The sequence below is a fragment of the Pan paniscus genome, chromosome 6 (genome assembly GCF_029289425.2).
Source record: "Pan paniscus chromosome 6, NHGRI_mPanPan1-v2.0_pri, whole genome shotgun sequence".
Lineage (NCBI taxonomy): Eukaryota > Metazoa > Chordata > Mammalia > Primates > Hominidae > Pan > Pan paniscus.
The window spans coordinates 140,227,307-140,242,971 of NC_073255.2; the positions used below are offsets into that span (position 1 = coordinate 140,227,307).

The window sequence follows — 15,665 nt, forward strand, 5'->3', positions numbered from 1 at the left end:
TTTCCATATCTCTTCTTGTAATATAATAAAAGGTGATCTCTAATGTTATTAGGCAGAAAAGCTTGTTAGAATATATTTTGACTATTTTTTTGACCCACACCCGTTTAAGGATTTCACATCATACAAAGCGCTTGCTTAGATGGCTTCTATCCTAGGCATATGCTGGCTGGGTGCTCTACATATAAATTCTCATTGTATCCTCCCATCTGTCCACTGAGGAAGATTATCAAATGGATCTTCATCCAATGGATGCATAAACTTTCCTACTTACTTGTAGTGGCAAAGCCGGGTTTCAAGTACAAGTTTGTCGGCTCCATTACCTATGCTCCTATTATCCGCTTCTGTCCCGCAACAAAGTAGCTCACTTAGGCGTATGACCACATGCATTATGATAGTTTCCCACCACCATATTGAATAATAAAAGCTTTGGCCAAAGCTTTTTTAAAGTAGGAGAAACATTGGATGTATATGTTTTGCATTGCCATTTGATTTCAAAGTAATCAGGAAGATTAGTGATTTTAATGAGCAGTAAAGTGGTGCAATAAAGCAGAAAGAAAAATGTTCAGCCAGAAGTGAAAGACTAGTAAAAAAAGAAAAAAAAATATGTGTACATATGATCTAATTTAGAAAGTCCAGAATTGGCTTCATACAGAAAAGTGATTACTTTCATTTTACAAATTAGTTAAAATTTTGGTAAAGTTTCTGTTAGGCTTCTGGTCTACAGTGAGGTATTTTAAAAATAAAGGTTATATTAGAATCCTCAACAGATCTCTTTAAAATTACCTCCTGTGTAACCACCACCAAATCCTATCTTCTACCACAATTACCCCTTCCCCCAATGCCAAGACCAAAGCACAATAATATTTTTATTGAAGTTCGATATTCATAAATAAGTTGCAAAATAAGAGTTGGATATATTTTTAATTCACAATAGAAAAAGTTGACCACATAGAAAATGCTGCTTTGCACTGAAATACTTAAAATTATGAAAGTTTTCAAGTAAAGAAATTAAAGCCCTTTATAAAATCCAACCAATATTCTTGATTTTTCATTTTTATGAACTTGATCAGAAAAATTCATCTTTTTTAACCCTGCCCTAATTTTTCTTGAGGAATTAAATAGAGCAAGCTATTTTCAGGTTATGCTTACAATAAAATATACTTAAGAAAATGACTGAAGATGTATGTTTTTGAATGTTTTGATTAAATAAATGTACACATTTAGAACACACTCTGAAGTCTTTCCACGTTGTCATGGCCACGTGCTCATATATACCAATTAAAGACAACTCAAATTAGATAATGTTGAGCACACTCTGTTCTAACGATACAGAGTGACTATCGTGATAATTTAGGTCCATAAGGAAAATCTAATTGGCCACACATCAAATGTAAAATCAACTACTTTAAAAATTTGGGTTTTTCTGTCAAGGCATATTTATGCAGGTAGCATCAACATTGCCTAGGTCAGCATGTTTGTACTCAAAGAGATGAAACAGACATTTACCAGTAACTTCCTCCACCTAAAATAGATGTGTCTATATACATGTGTGTAGATGCACATATATAAATACATGTGTCAGGGTGCTGATAAGTTAGAATACAAAGGATTTATGACTTTAGAAAAATATACTGTAGAATCCTGTTTAAAAACTTCTTAGTGTTAAAAATGTGATTAGGTTTATTAAAAAACTCAGTTTTCATGATGCTTCTGAGGTTTATCTGTTACATAAAGTGAAATGCAATACACCAGTATAATGAAAAGCCTGGTACACCTTTCTCAAAGGCCAGGTGGAGTTTTAAGATGCTCAAACTTGATAAAATCTAAGTCACTAAGCAGGCACGTTACCTGGTGTGGTGCTAACTTTTACCGTTGTGTTGTTGGGATTGGAGGGGTTTCAAAACCATTGCATGCATTTTGGTTAGCTGTATGTTTGAAGAATTCAGTAATACTTTTATAGTTCTCAAACTTTTATGAGCATTCAAAACAGTAAGAATCTAAACATCTTGAATCCTAAAGGCACTCCTGAAAGGTAAGGTGCACTAAAAAGGACCAATAGCATTTTTTTGCACTCAGTAAAGCATACAGGCTCACACCAAGGAAGTTCTGTTTCATTTTAGAATTTAAATTGATTTACTATCTTTAAAGGGGCAGAGATAAAAGAGCCTTCGCCACCACCTACTCTTCCCTCCCTCATCCCCACACAAGGGCACACCCCCACCCCCCCAACACACACAAAAAAACACACACACCCACCCCAGGACAGATTCACTAGGTTTGCTACCCTCTCTTTTCTTCATCCACACAAGAGAGCAGACTCATTTTCTCAAAGTGTACACTCAGAGGCTGGTACTGTCTTTCTCTGCTAAACAGGTAAGGACACAGGATCAAACCACACAGAGCGGATGTTTTAGATGTTTCCTGCAACTACAAAATGAGCTATTCCAGGGCTTGAAGAAGATCCATACCCTTAACAGTTTCTTGGGGTTCCACTGCAGATGAGATTGGCAGTTGGGATCCCATTATCAGCTGCCATATACTAATACAGAGTCAGTGTCTAAGACATAGATTGGAGTTTCCTGGACCCTGGTTCACAAATGTTTTCAAACATATTCCATCGATTCATGAGACATAGATCAACCACTGTCATATTGCACGGGATTTCAGAAGGTCAAAGGACTTTTCTTTATGGGACCTTCTTCAAAACAGTGCTTTCCCATATATTGCCATAAAATAAGGCTAGTGCTTAGATTATGTAGATTATGCCCATTTTGATAGGACAATATGAACCTGAATTTGAATCAGGGTGGAAAAACATAGAAGATACAGTAGCAGCTATTAAGGCCCAGAAAGAACACGTGGGCTTATATATTATTTCCTTGAAAGCCAGAGACAAGACTGTAAGACAAAAAAGTCAGGAAATCTTTGCTGTATGAAATAATTCTGAGTAAAACATTCTGACGTATTTACATATGGATGAAATGTATTTTGAAATGCACTCGTTCTCAGATGCTAAGCAAAGTGATAAAACAAAAATATATTTTCCCACCTTAAGACTTGTGCTTTTAATATACATAACAATTCTATTCAAAACAGTTTAAAAGTTCAACAGAAAAGTTAAATACAAATGTATAAGACAAATACCTTTTTTTGTACACTACTTTTTTTTTTTTTTTTTTTGAAAAGGAGTCTCACTCTCTCCCCCAGGCTGGAGTGCAGTGGCGCGATCTCTGCTCACTGCAAGCTCTGCCTCCCGGGTTCACGCCATTCTCCTGCCTCAGCCTCCCAAGTAGCTGGGACTACAGGCGCCTGCCATCACGCCCGGCTAATTTTTTTGTATTTTTAGCAGAGACGGGGTTTCACCGTGTTAGCCAGGATGATCTGAATCTCCTGACCTCGTGATCTGCCTGCCTTGGCCTCCCAAAGTACTGGATTACAGGCGTGAGCCACAGCACCCGGCCTGTACACTACTTTCAATCTATCAACTGCAGTATCTGCTAAGTGGAAGGCTGGTGCTAAAGAATGTGCAATAATTTTTTTTTTTTTTTTTTTTTTTGAGATGGAGTCTTGCTCTGACACCCAGGCTGGAGTGCAATGGCGTGGTCTCGGCTCACTGCAACCTCCACCTCCCAGGTTCATTCCATTCTCCTGCCTCAGCCTCCCGAGTAGCTGGGACTACAGGTGCGCGCCACCATGCCCAGCTCACTTTTGTATTTTTAAATAGAGACAGGGTTTCACCATGATGGCCAGGCTGGTCTTGAATTCCTGACCTTGTGATCTGCCCGCCTTGGCCTCCCAAAGTACTGAGATTACAGGCGTGAGCCACCGCGCCTGGCTGAAGTATTTTATAACATAGTTTAAAATCCTTAAATTCTACTTAAATGGCTGAAATGATATTAGCTCGTTTACAACAGTTTCTAGTGTAAGCTGAGGTTCTGCAACTACATGCTCTTTCAGAAGGCAGTCCGTATCAGAATGCAGATGTATCTGATCTCGTGATGATTGCAAAGGAAATAACTAAGCCAATCTAAATTTCACTCTAGAATTAATTAAAGTTTTGATTAAAAGGAGGAGTTTATTTTGAATTAAATTAGTAAAGACAGTGAGAAACCTGATAGGAGTTAACATGAACACATACACCACAGGCTTTGCTTGCAAGTAGGCCATGCTAACAATTCTACTGGGATCTGACTACTTTCTCCTGGCAGTATCTTATTCATGAAAGCTATAACAAGATGTCAATAAGACAACGTATTAAAGAAAAGACAAACTCACTATCAGCAGGAACTCTTAGCAGAGGAGGCTTTAGACAGGTTGGCTAATGCCTGTGCTTTGATTTGTAGTGAGCTGGTAATTACAAACAACTGAAAGTGACAAATTGGTTTAAAGGTATCCTCCTCCAACCTTTGACATTCCATGTTTCTGTGGAATGAGTAAGATGAGCATTATGCTTACTCCTAGGCTGAACATTGAGTTTGATGTATAATGAACTGATAGCTGTTATGAACTTCTAAGGAAGATTTAAGTTATATCTGGGGGTTAGTTTTCTTAAAAACATGGTCTTTAATGCTACTTCATGATTAGCAACAATAGCAAAGCTTCTAAGGACTTATACTGGCCACAGTTGTGATAATTTGAGCATCGAAAAGAACATAATGGATTGAAACCCATTAAAACTATAAAAATTCACAAGACCACCATCACACCAGAAAAGGGAAATCTAAAAAAAAAAAAAACACTAATTTGTCACCATCTAATAAACCAGTTATTTACTTTGAAGTTGATAATTAAATGAAAATAATAAAGCATTCAACCTGCCCTTCTAGTAGAACTGTAGGTAAGGATGACCAAATAGCTCAAGTGGAGAAGGGAAAGCTTAGTTCACATAGAATAACCAACTAACAAACGGAGAAGAAATGAAAGAACTAGACAACCAACTCACAAACTTTAACAAAGTTAATAATTTAGGCAAGAATTACCACCTAATGTTAAAACTCCTGGGTAAATGGTAATTCATTCAATGCCAAAGGAATACCACACAGATAAGTCTGTAGTCACAAAGGGGAAAAATCTAACTGGAGGATCAGACTGTCATGCTGATCCAGTAATTAAACTTAGATCAATAGATTAGTTAATGGTAGATCAACTAGATATTACGTTTTCTGAAGTGATGCGATATGAAGCATGTATCTTATCTATGATATAATCTAGCACAAAATGTTTTAACTTGAACCTATAAAGGCTTTAGATATAACTTCCAGATTGCAGGTAGTACAGGCAATATAAAAACAAGTTAAACAACACCATGAAAAAGAAACTAGGCAAATTCACAAGACAGGATTCTACAGGACCGCTGCCCCAGTCTCTTTAACAAGTCAATGTCATAAAAAAGGAACTGTGCTAGATTAAAATAGATGTAAGGGACTTTAAAGGACATGACCAGTTGCAATGTAAGGTCATAGAATGAATATCAGTTTGCACAAACCAACTGCAAATCTGGGGACAATTGGGGAAATTTAAACATGGTCTAAGATCAAAAATGTGCTGGAATGAGAAAGTGGAGATTGTTGATTAAAGAAAAATCGGTTATAAAACACTATAGATGTGGTCTTACTTTGGTTAAAAATGTATATGTATGGAAAAAGATCTGGAAGGATATTAACAGTGGTAATCTCTGAGTGGTGGAAATATGTTTTATCTTCTTATTTTTGCTTGTCTACTTTTTAAAAATGTCCTCAATGCATTTATATTGCTTCTATAATAAATAAAAGGTTGTTTTAAAACAAGAACTTCTAGAAAATTGCAGTTCCTGTCTTCTGTTAGATAACTGATTATAGACAGTCTGTAGACCAACAAGTACAAAAACAAAGAACCACTACTTATCTGTAGATCGACAAGTACAAAAACAAAGAACCACTACGTAATATCTTATTTGTGGGTAAAATACTTGACTGAAATAAATTTTTCGGTGCTTAGCTTACAAAGATAATACTAGAATGTAGCAGAAATGTCTCTCCATAATAAATGCAGGCAATAGGCCAATTTATCTTTGAAGTATTCAATTAAAAAAACACAAGTACAATACATCTTGCTAGGCGTCATTCACCCTCCAAATCAAGCCTGGACTACTAGTATTCACCCTTAGAAAAAAAAATCTAGCATCTAGTATTTAAAACGTGTAAATTATGAACTTCATGAGAGGCTTATAACCCCATCCTAGGGTGAGGTCCTCATCTATGCCTCAGGAGTGGCAGGAGTGGCATTGGGCTCCAAGTCCTCCTGGGAAGGGGGAGCCGAGGCTTCCTGTTCAGCAAGTGCCTCTCTAAGTTGGCTGCCTAAAACTGCATCATGAATGCTGTGGAACAGCAGCTCCCATAGGGCAGGATTTTCAAAAAATCTATTCCGAGTGAGGTCATTCACAACTTGTGCTATTAAAAGAAGAAAAGAAAATTAGTTCACATTCTGGATATCAGTCTTCAACAATTAAAAAAAAGTAACACTTCCATATAGTGTTTTTTTTTGTTATTGTTTTTTGTTTCTTTTTTTTTTTGAGACAGAGTCTCACTCTGTCACCCAGGCTGGAGAGTAGTGGTGTGATCTCAGCTCACTGCAACCTCCAACTCCTGCGTTCAAGCACATATAGTTTAAATATTAAAATGCTATAGTAAAAGTTTCACTCCAATTCCTGTCCCCACCCATCATACCCTCAATCCCAGGAAACTACTTTCTTGTGTGTTCTTCCAGGATTTCTCTATGTAAATATAAATAAATATAAGTATGTATTCTTATTTCCCACTTTTCTTATCCCCAAAACAGCATATTTTATATATTTGGGGATAAGAAAAGTGGGGAAAAAATATATACACAAATACACACACACACACACACACATATATACACACACATATATAAATATATATATACACACACATATATATACATATATATATAAAATGCTGTTTTGGGGATAAGAAAAGTAGGAAATATATAGATTAATGTTATATATATATAAAATATATATAGATAATTCTGAACCCTTTTTGCTTAATTTTTTACCACTACATCATATTCTATTGTATAGATGTCCCTAGTTTATTTAACTAGTCTCTTTTGTTTGGTACTTGAGTTTTTTGTTTTATAACAATGCTGTGATGATCAACGACATACAAGTGTCATTTTGAACATATGCAGCATATTGCTGGATTTTCTGTGTTGAAAGGTAAATGCACTTATAATTTTGAAAGCTAATGTTAGTCTGCCCTCCACAGGGACTGTTGCATTTTGTGCTCCCGTCAGTAATGTCTGAGAGAGCCTGTTTTCCTATCATATGCCTATGGAGCATGGTGTCATTTATTTTTGATTTTTGGCAATCTTACAGGTGAAAAGTAGCATCTTTATGAAGATTTCATTTTCAAGCACTTTTTAAAATTATTATTATTTTTTTCTTTTAAATAAAGATGGGATCTCACTATGTTGCTTAGGCTGGTCTTGAACTCTTAGGCTCAAGCGATCCTCCTACCTTGGCCTCCCAAAGTGTTGGGATTATAGGCGTGAGCCACCACACCCAGCCTCAGGCACTGTTTTACTTTTTTTTTTTCCTTTTCTTTTTTGAGACGGAGTCTTACTCTGTCACCCAGCCTGGAGAGCAGTGGTGCAATCTCGGCTCACTGCAACCTCCGCCTCCTGGGTTCAAGCGATTCTCCTGCCTCAGCCTCCTGAGTAGCTGGGACTAAAGTCATGCGCCACCAAGCCGGGCTAATTTTTTGTATTTTTAGTAGAGATGGGGTTTCACCGTGTTAGCCAAGATGGACTCCATCTTCTGACCTCAGGTGATCCGCCTGCCTCAGCCTCCCAAAGTGCTGGGATTACAGGTGTGAGCCACCACGCCTGGCTCCTTTTTTAAAAAATCATTTTCTTTCTTTTTTTTTTGGAAACAAGGTCTCATTCTGTTGCCCAGGCTGGAGTATAGTGGCGTGAGGTTGGCTCACTGCAACTTCAGCCTCGCAGATTCAAGACATCCTCCCACCTCAGCCTCCCGAGTAGCTGGGATTACAGGCATGCGCCACCACGTCTGGCTAATTTTTGTATTTTTAGTAGAGATGGGGTTTTGCCATGTTGCCCAGGCTGGTCTTGAACTCCTAGGCTCAGGCAATCCACCTGTCTTGGCCTCCCGAAGTGCTGGGATTACAGGTGTGAGTCACAACACCCGGCCTCAAGCACTGTTTTAACCAAAATATAATATAAAACAAAAATAGCCGGCAAAGTATTCCCAAATGATTGGATAGAGAAACAAGCAACCTGAATGATTATATGTAACTGTTTATGGCAGCCATTAGATAATTGCTACTGTGGTCATGTATATATTATAATTACTATATTTATAGCAGCCATTAATATTATAATAAATGATGGCTTATTGGCTCCTTTCCTCCAACTCCAGTTCAGGAGGGTTGTCACAAGTAACTTGTACTATGAATGCCTCCATGTGGCTAATTTCAAAGCTGGCTTTAGAGTGATTTTTCAGAAGAATAATTTTCATTTTTATAAAATAATTAAAATTAAGGACATTTCCAAGTGCAATTATTTAAATAAGAGAAACAAAACTAAAATATTAAGCGTCACCCCATCTTAGAGGTATACTCACCACTGCATCCTGCTAAGTATACATATATACCGACGTCTCCATATTCTTTTACAATCTGTAATAATGTTGAAATAAAATTTAGTTTCTCTTTACTCTGTGCCAGATGAAAGTCTCTTTTTACCAATGTTTTTCGTGATAGAAGACACTCTAATTCATTCACTTGAGCTACTTTGCTTCAATAATGATGTATTTTTGAGCTAATCAGTTAAAAATAATTTTGTATTTCTTTTGCTTTTTATGTGGACAGTGATAATTAGGGGTAGCAAAAATACTGTTAAATCTTACTTAAGTATAATAAAACTATTATATTAACTTAAAGGATATTATAATTTTAAAATAAAAAACGATTTTTTTTAGAGACAGCATCTCACTAGTTTACTCATGCTGGTCTTGAACTCCTGAGCTCAGCAATCCTCCTGCTTCAGCCTCCTGAGTAGCCTAGCATATTACAGTAATGTTTTCTAAAACGAATCTTCTTGTAGCAATACGCATTAAAATATTTACAGATGATGTTATGACTGGGATGTGTTTCAAAATAAAACAAGAGAAAGTGAATGTCAGCTATAAAGGAAACCAGACTGACCATAAATTGATCATTGTTGAAGCTAAGTGATAGTTCACGGGGGTTCAATATACTAAAATCTTTACTTCTATATATTTTTGAAATTTTCCATAATCAAAAGGGGATAAATCTTTTGTTGAAAAGAGAGCCTAGCCCACCTCCCTGATTATGCTGATAGTACGACACCAGGCATAGAGGTGTTAAATGACTCGTTCAAGAGGATGCTTACCCCTGCCAGAGTTTTCACTCCAACAGAATCAATAAAATTGACTTGAGTGAAATCCAAAATGACAGTGTGGACGTTATCCCCTGGGGGCATAAATCTTTGCATTTCCTCAGGAAATGTGCTTTTGATCACTATTGGGGGATATTTTACTTCACCATCCTCTTCTTCAGGCTTGGTAGCATCTTCTCCATCTACTTCTGCATCCTGTGTCAAAAATTAAACCAAACCAGAATTTTATGAGCAACTCACATTTCTGGTTGTGAGAAAGATTTATAATGGAAAATCTGCCCTTGTATTCTTAAGCTACTGACTCTACCAGACCCCTTGTAAAATATTTGTCATATTCTAGCCTTGTAACTGAACAAAAAAAGGATGTATGTATAACATTCCATTTTAAGTCAACTTTTCTCTTTTTCCTTCTCCTCCTTTTTTTTCTTGTCCAACAAAATCCACTCTCCTCAGTTATCCTATCCATTTTCTGCTAAATTCTAAAATAGTTCCATTAGCTTTAGTATGATGGGTCACACATTAGCATGCCTGAACAGCAAAAGCCACCTTTGAGCTTTTTAAACTATCAGCTGAATAAATCTATGACAAAGTGCTAATGGTAAAATCTGTTAAGGTATTGTGTAATTTTTATTTTTTAAAATGATGTTTTCCTTACTTTTTTCAGAAACAGCCTCATAACTGACCTTATCAGGTGCTTGTAAAATATAGAGGATACTAAGGTGGTTTCTAAACTTTCCTCTTTTAGTAACTTCGTGCTGTGTTTAAACCTCAGTCATGAGTAAAGACGGAGGGCATTGCAGAACAGGACAGAAGGGAACATTTCAATGAAAAGACCACTCACTGCTTTGACGACAGTTGCGTTGGCCATATTTGCAATTCCGACTTCCTTAGCGTACTTCCGCATGGCCTTTCTCCTTGCTCCCATGATGACTGCTGGGTTCATTCCAGTCTTTACAGAAGAGCACCACATGCAAAATCACTTCATGGCTCTCGGGGACCCACCCCAATGCCACTCCCCTTCAAATCTCCCCATTTAACTGCTTTCTGGGTCAGATTATCACCCCAACCCTTGCACTGCCTTTCCCTCAGAGGCCCTGAACTGGTTACTCCCTTACATTAGTAGCCTTTCTTATTCTCAGTCTTTATTCAAGACAACCAGAAGCTAAAATATTAAAGACAATTTTTAGAGCAGTCTTTATCAAGTTCAGATCTGTCAGGTTGTTATATTTAAGAGACTCTGTGGGTTGACAGGGAGCTTTTCCTATATAAAGGGTGGTGTAGGGTTGAGTTCTAAACATGACCAAAGGAATCTACATGATCCCAAGAGTAAGAAACCTAAAATTATTTCCTCATGTTTTCTTAAAATTTTGTTTGAAAAGTAATATTATATATACGATAAGAGAGAATGAACAATGGTGATGGCTGCACAATGTTTATGTACTTAATGCGACCCACTGGACTGTATACTTTGAAAATGCTTAAAATAGTATATTTTATGTTATGCATATTTTACTACAATAAAAGAGAGAGAAATAAAGCGAGAATGAAATAGTATATACAAGGGTATACTAGTGATCCTCATACCCCTGTCAACCCACAAATCCCATCCTCAGAAATAATCAATTTCTCATGACTCACCTTTCGTTTTAATGCATTGCTATACAAGTCGCTATTTGCATAGTAAATTGGTGCATTTATTTGAAATATTTTTATTCCAGGAATTTCTTTCACCTGAAGAGTAAAATATTGCTGAATTTAACACTTGGAAATATTTCAGAATCAAAACTGCATAGCCTCCCCACCCCAAATAGAAAATGAATGCAGAAGTTGCTAAGGTCCCCTTTTCAGGGCTTAGCTAAAATGATGTCACTCTAGCACACACAGACCAAAAAAAAAAAAAAAAAAAAAGATAAGAAAAGAAAAAAAAAGTCACTCTTATCTACTCATGCTCTGAATGGAAGAGAACTGACAGAGACCTTTTTAACATGCACATCTTTCTATTTGTTTTAAAAGTCAGTCTTCGTTTTATTTTTACCATTAAACACAAAGAAGAAACTGAAAAATACCCCAAAACAGAAAAGAAAATGGACAGGAGATGGAAGGCTGCTGCCCAGACTGTGAGAGGCAGGCAAATAAAGTGAACAGAGGTTTACACTGGTTTGATTCACAGAAGCAGGAAGGAGCTTAAATGGACACAAGTGAAACTGAGTGAATATTTTATCAAGAACCCTTGTGGAACTCTAGGAGGCAGGCTGGAAACAAGCAATGTTGCACATACTTCTTTGGATTGAGGAAAAATATAGCAATTCTAACACCTTTACCTTAGAGTGAATTTTGTTTCCTCATATCCTAATACCTTAGAGTGAGTCTGAGAATTTCTTCCCAAGCATAAGACAAGACAGACAGACAAAACTAGTTTTAAAAGATTTTGTAAAAATCTTCGATATTCTGCAGAAGAAAAGAACACTCAAAATCAAGGAAATGTGAAGCTGTAATTTTAACCATTCAAATGAAGTGGGAGAATTCCACAGCCCCACCATCTACATTTTACATGGTTAAAATTATTTTACCATTATACATTCATCAGAAAAAAACCATGCACACACAAACTATCCTTTCAGTTTCAATACTGTATAAATGTATACTTTAATTTCAACAATATATATTTATCCCCATTAAAAATGAGGAAAAATAAATATTGGAAATTGAGTAGTTAATGCATAGTATAAATTATAAAATCGAATCCATATAGTAGATCAAAGCTCAGACTTTTCACTTTGACCACTATACCTCCCATCTTACCCCTACTTTTTGTCCCGGGTAAAAACAGTACTTAGCCAAGCACATCACATGCTTACAACCTTTTTAAGTGATAGAAAAAGGTCCTACCTCCTCATATGCGTCTATATCAATATACACATCAGTTTCAGGAAGCTGTCCAAGGACTTTGTAGCTTGGACTGAAGATAAAGAGTGTTAAATACCATTGTGTTGAGGTGCAGCGTGTGATTTCAACAGGAGGTTGTGTATGTTTATATCAGGTTGGGATTTGCTGGTGCATTTGGGAATGCTTGATCCTTACATGGTGCCTTTGCAGAAGGGCTCCACACATATCACGTTCCCAGTGCCATTCCAAGCCTAATACACCCTATACACCTCATGCCACATACACATCACATGCCACACACACACATACATACCACACATGATACGCACACACCATGTACACCTCATACTACACATACACATCCCAATACCTACCTCACACACCACACACATACACAATATACATACCTACACACAATGCATACATACCACACACATATATACACACAATACACACACACACCACACATACAGAATACGCACACATTATACGATATACCACACATATACATACACACATGCATACATACCAAATGTATAATGCACAATACATACCCCCACACGCATGCATACACACACACAATGCACACACACCATACATACATACCTCATATCACACACAATATACACACACTACACTACATACCACACATATACACATCATACACACTGCATATATACTACACAATGCACACCCCTCACATGCATACACACCATGCACATACACACCACACATATGCAATACACACATACCATATACACCTCATACCACACATATACACATTCCCACACACATACACAATACACACACAATGTATACGCACCCACATACCACACACACATACACAATACACACATCTACACATAATGCATGTACACCACACACACATATAAACACAATATACACACACATCACCCCACATATCACATACATACATACACACAATGCATACACACCACAAACACAAACAATACACACACACCACACATACACAATATACACAATCACACCACATACCATGCATACACATCCACACATGCATACACAGCACACACACACTACATGCCACACACAATACCATACACAATACACACATACCATATACCTCACACCACACACACCCCTACATACATATACACACACATGCATACACACCACACATGCAATATACAATACACACACCACACATGCGTACATACCACATATATGCACACACTACACACATAATACACATACGTGCAGACACATGCATACATACCCCCACTACATGCCACACACAATACCATACACAATACACACACCACATACCCCTCATACCACACACACACACACCCATATACATATACACATGCATATACAACCTTCATCCAAGACACCATACACACAACACACACATGCATATACACCACACACACAACACACACACACAATACACATACATACACATCACGCACATATACATACATCACATACACCTCACACTTCACATCACACACACACACACACACACACACACATCACGTATACCTCACACCACATTCACGATGCACATCACACACCCTATACCTCCCCTCCCCCCAACACCACACCACAAACACGATCTGGTCAGGAGAAAAGGTTCAGGCATTTAGAGGTGGAGGCAACACTGAATTTCGGAGTTCAAGTTATGCCAGGGATATATGTAACACAGGTTCTCCTCAAGCCGCTCAGTAGACAGAACTGTCTTTCTGCTCTAACTCTAAAGTAGGAGAAGGAATTTTTGTTTGTTGTTAGCGAGAATCACTGACTCATAGTAGGGGAGTAGTCAATTGAGGGCGTGGGGAGAAAATGAAAATCTCAAATTAGCATAGATGTTAACTTAATTTAGTCTGAATAGATTTTAAACATTATTTTTTGAGAGCCCTAATTCCTTTTTTTTTTTTTTTTTTTTGAGGCGGAGTCTTATCCTGTTGCCCAGGCTGGAGTGCAATGGTGCAATCTTGGCTCATTGCAACCTCCGCCTCCCGGGTTCAAGCAATTCTCCTGCCTCAGCCTCCCAAGCAGCTGGGATTACAGTTGTGCGCCACCATGCCCAGCTAATTTTTTTATTTTTAATAGAGACAGGGTTTCACCATGTTGGCCAGGCTGGTCTCAAACTCCTGACCTCAAGTCATCTACCCACCTCGGCCTCCCAAAGTGCCAGGATTACAGACAGGCATGAGCCACTGTGCCTGCCCCTAATTCCTAACTCTTTGTAAAGGACCATCTGGCTCAAATTAGATACTGTAATAATGACAGATACTACTTCTTGAACACCTGTTATTATATCCTTTGAACAATGCTGCTGGGCACATTAATAATATTATAATAATAGTTAACATTATTAACAATCCTGCCATCACGTAGATGAGAAATTGAGGCTCAGTGGGGTTAGGTAAGTTGTTCAATGTCAGAAAGCTTGCCAGAGCCAGAATATGGCTCAAGGTCTTTGATTTGACATTCCACAGTTTTGCTACTATGTCCTGGTGCTTCTTAGCATGAATGTCAAAGGACTTTGTAAATTAGAATATACCACACAAGTGTTAGCTGTTTTGCTGGGTAGATTCCCTCCATAAGCATTAAGAGAACACAAATGATGTGCCTGGTACTAGACTCCAGGAACATCACTTCTGCAAACAAGATGCTCACAATCTAGTGATATCTGTGGACAAATATGGCTCTCAGGACTGATTGTAGATAAGGGGCTAAGGCTCTCAGCTGAGTTTGCAATTATGAGAAAACCTCTAAGAGACTCAAAGTGCTGTCCATGTGTTGCAATCCAGTGCCACAGGGGAGGCAGACTAAGGGATGGGCACATGGATCACAAGTACACGAGTAGCTGAGATGGACACATGCAAGGTGCTGGGGAAGGATTAGAGCATTGTTGTGGGTACACAGGGGAAGTTGAGGTCCCTGACTGGGTGAGCTGGGCCCCAAAGGATGAGGATTTCAAATGCAGATGATGAACAGGCCTTCCTGATGACCTGCAGTGTCCTGGCACACCATTTCTGCAAGTCTAAATACTATTGCTCCCAGTGAAGGCCAAGTCCTTACTACTTCCCTAATGACACCAAGAGCAAGAAAGTCTCTTTTAATGAAATCCCATGCGGTCTTATTTGGCATCTCTTATGCTTCTCACACTGTACCTTGCTTACACCTGTTGAGGCACTTATAACTGTATATTCTAAGTCTTTAAAAATTTACTTTTGTTTTATTATTTACTTATTTATTTTTTTAGAGATGGGATCTTATTCTGTGGCCCACGCTGGAGTGCAGTGGCCTGATCATGGCTCACTGTAGCCTTGAACTCCTAGGCTCTA

At 37.8% G+C, this 15,665-nt stretch overlaps 1 protein-coding gene across 1 annotated transcript in view; it reads right to left on the reverse strand.

Annotated features, from left to right (window-relative positions):
• Window positions 1-238: 238 nt before the first annotated feature.
• Window positions 239-15,665, reverse strand: part of SLC26A5 (solute carrier family 26 member 5) — a 78,086-nt gene continuing 62,659 nt past the window's right edge. The window contains exons 15-20 of the mRNA XM_034964701.4: window positions 12,331-12,400; window positions 11,080-11,172; window positions 10,283-10,390; window positions 9,436-9,636; window positions 8,645-8,699; window positions 239-6,428 (exon numbers count right to left, since the gene is read on the reverse strand). Coding sequence (XP_034820592.1) covers window positions 6,235-6,428; window positions 8,645-8,699; window positions 9,436-9,636; window positions 10,283-10,390; window positions 11,080-11,172; window positions 12,331-12,400 — 721 coding nt within the window. The 3' untranslated portion in view covers window positions 239-6,234. The remainder of the gene's footprint in view (window positions 6,429-8,644; window positions 8,700-9,435; window positions 9,637-10,282; window positions 10,391-11,079; window positions 11,173-12,330; window positions 12,401-15,665) is intronic.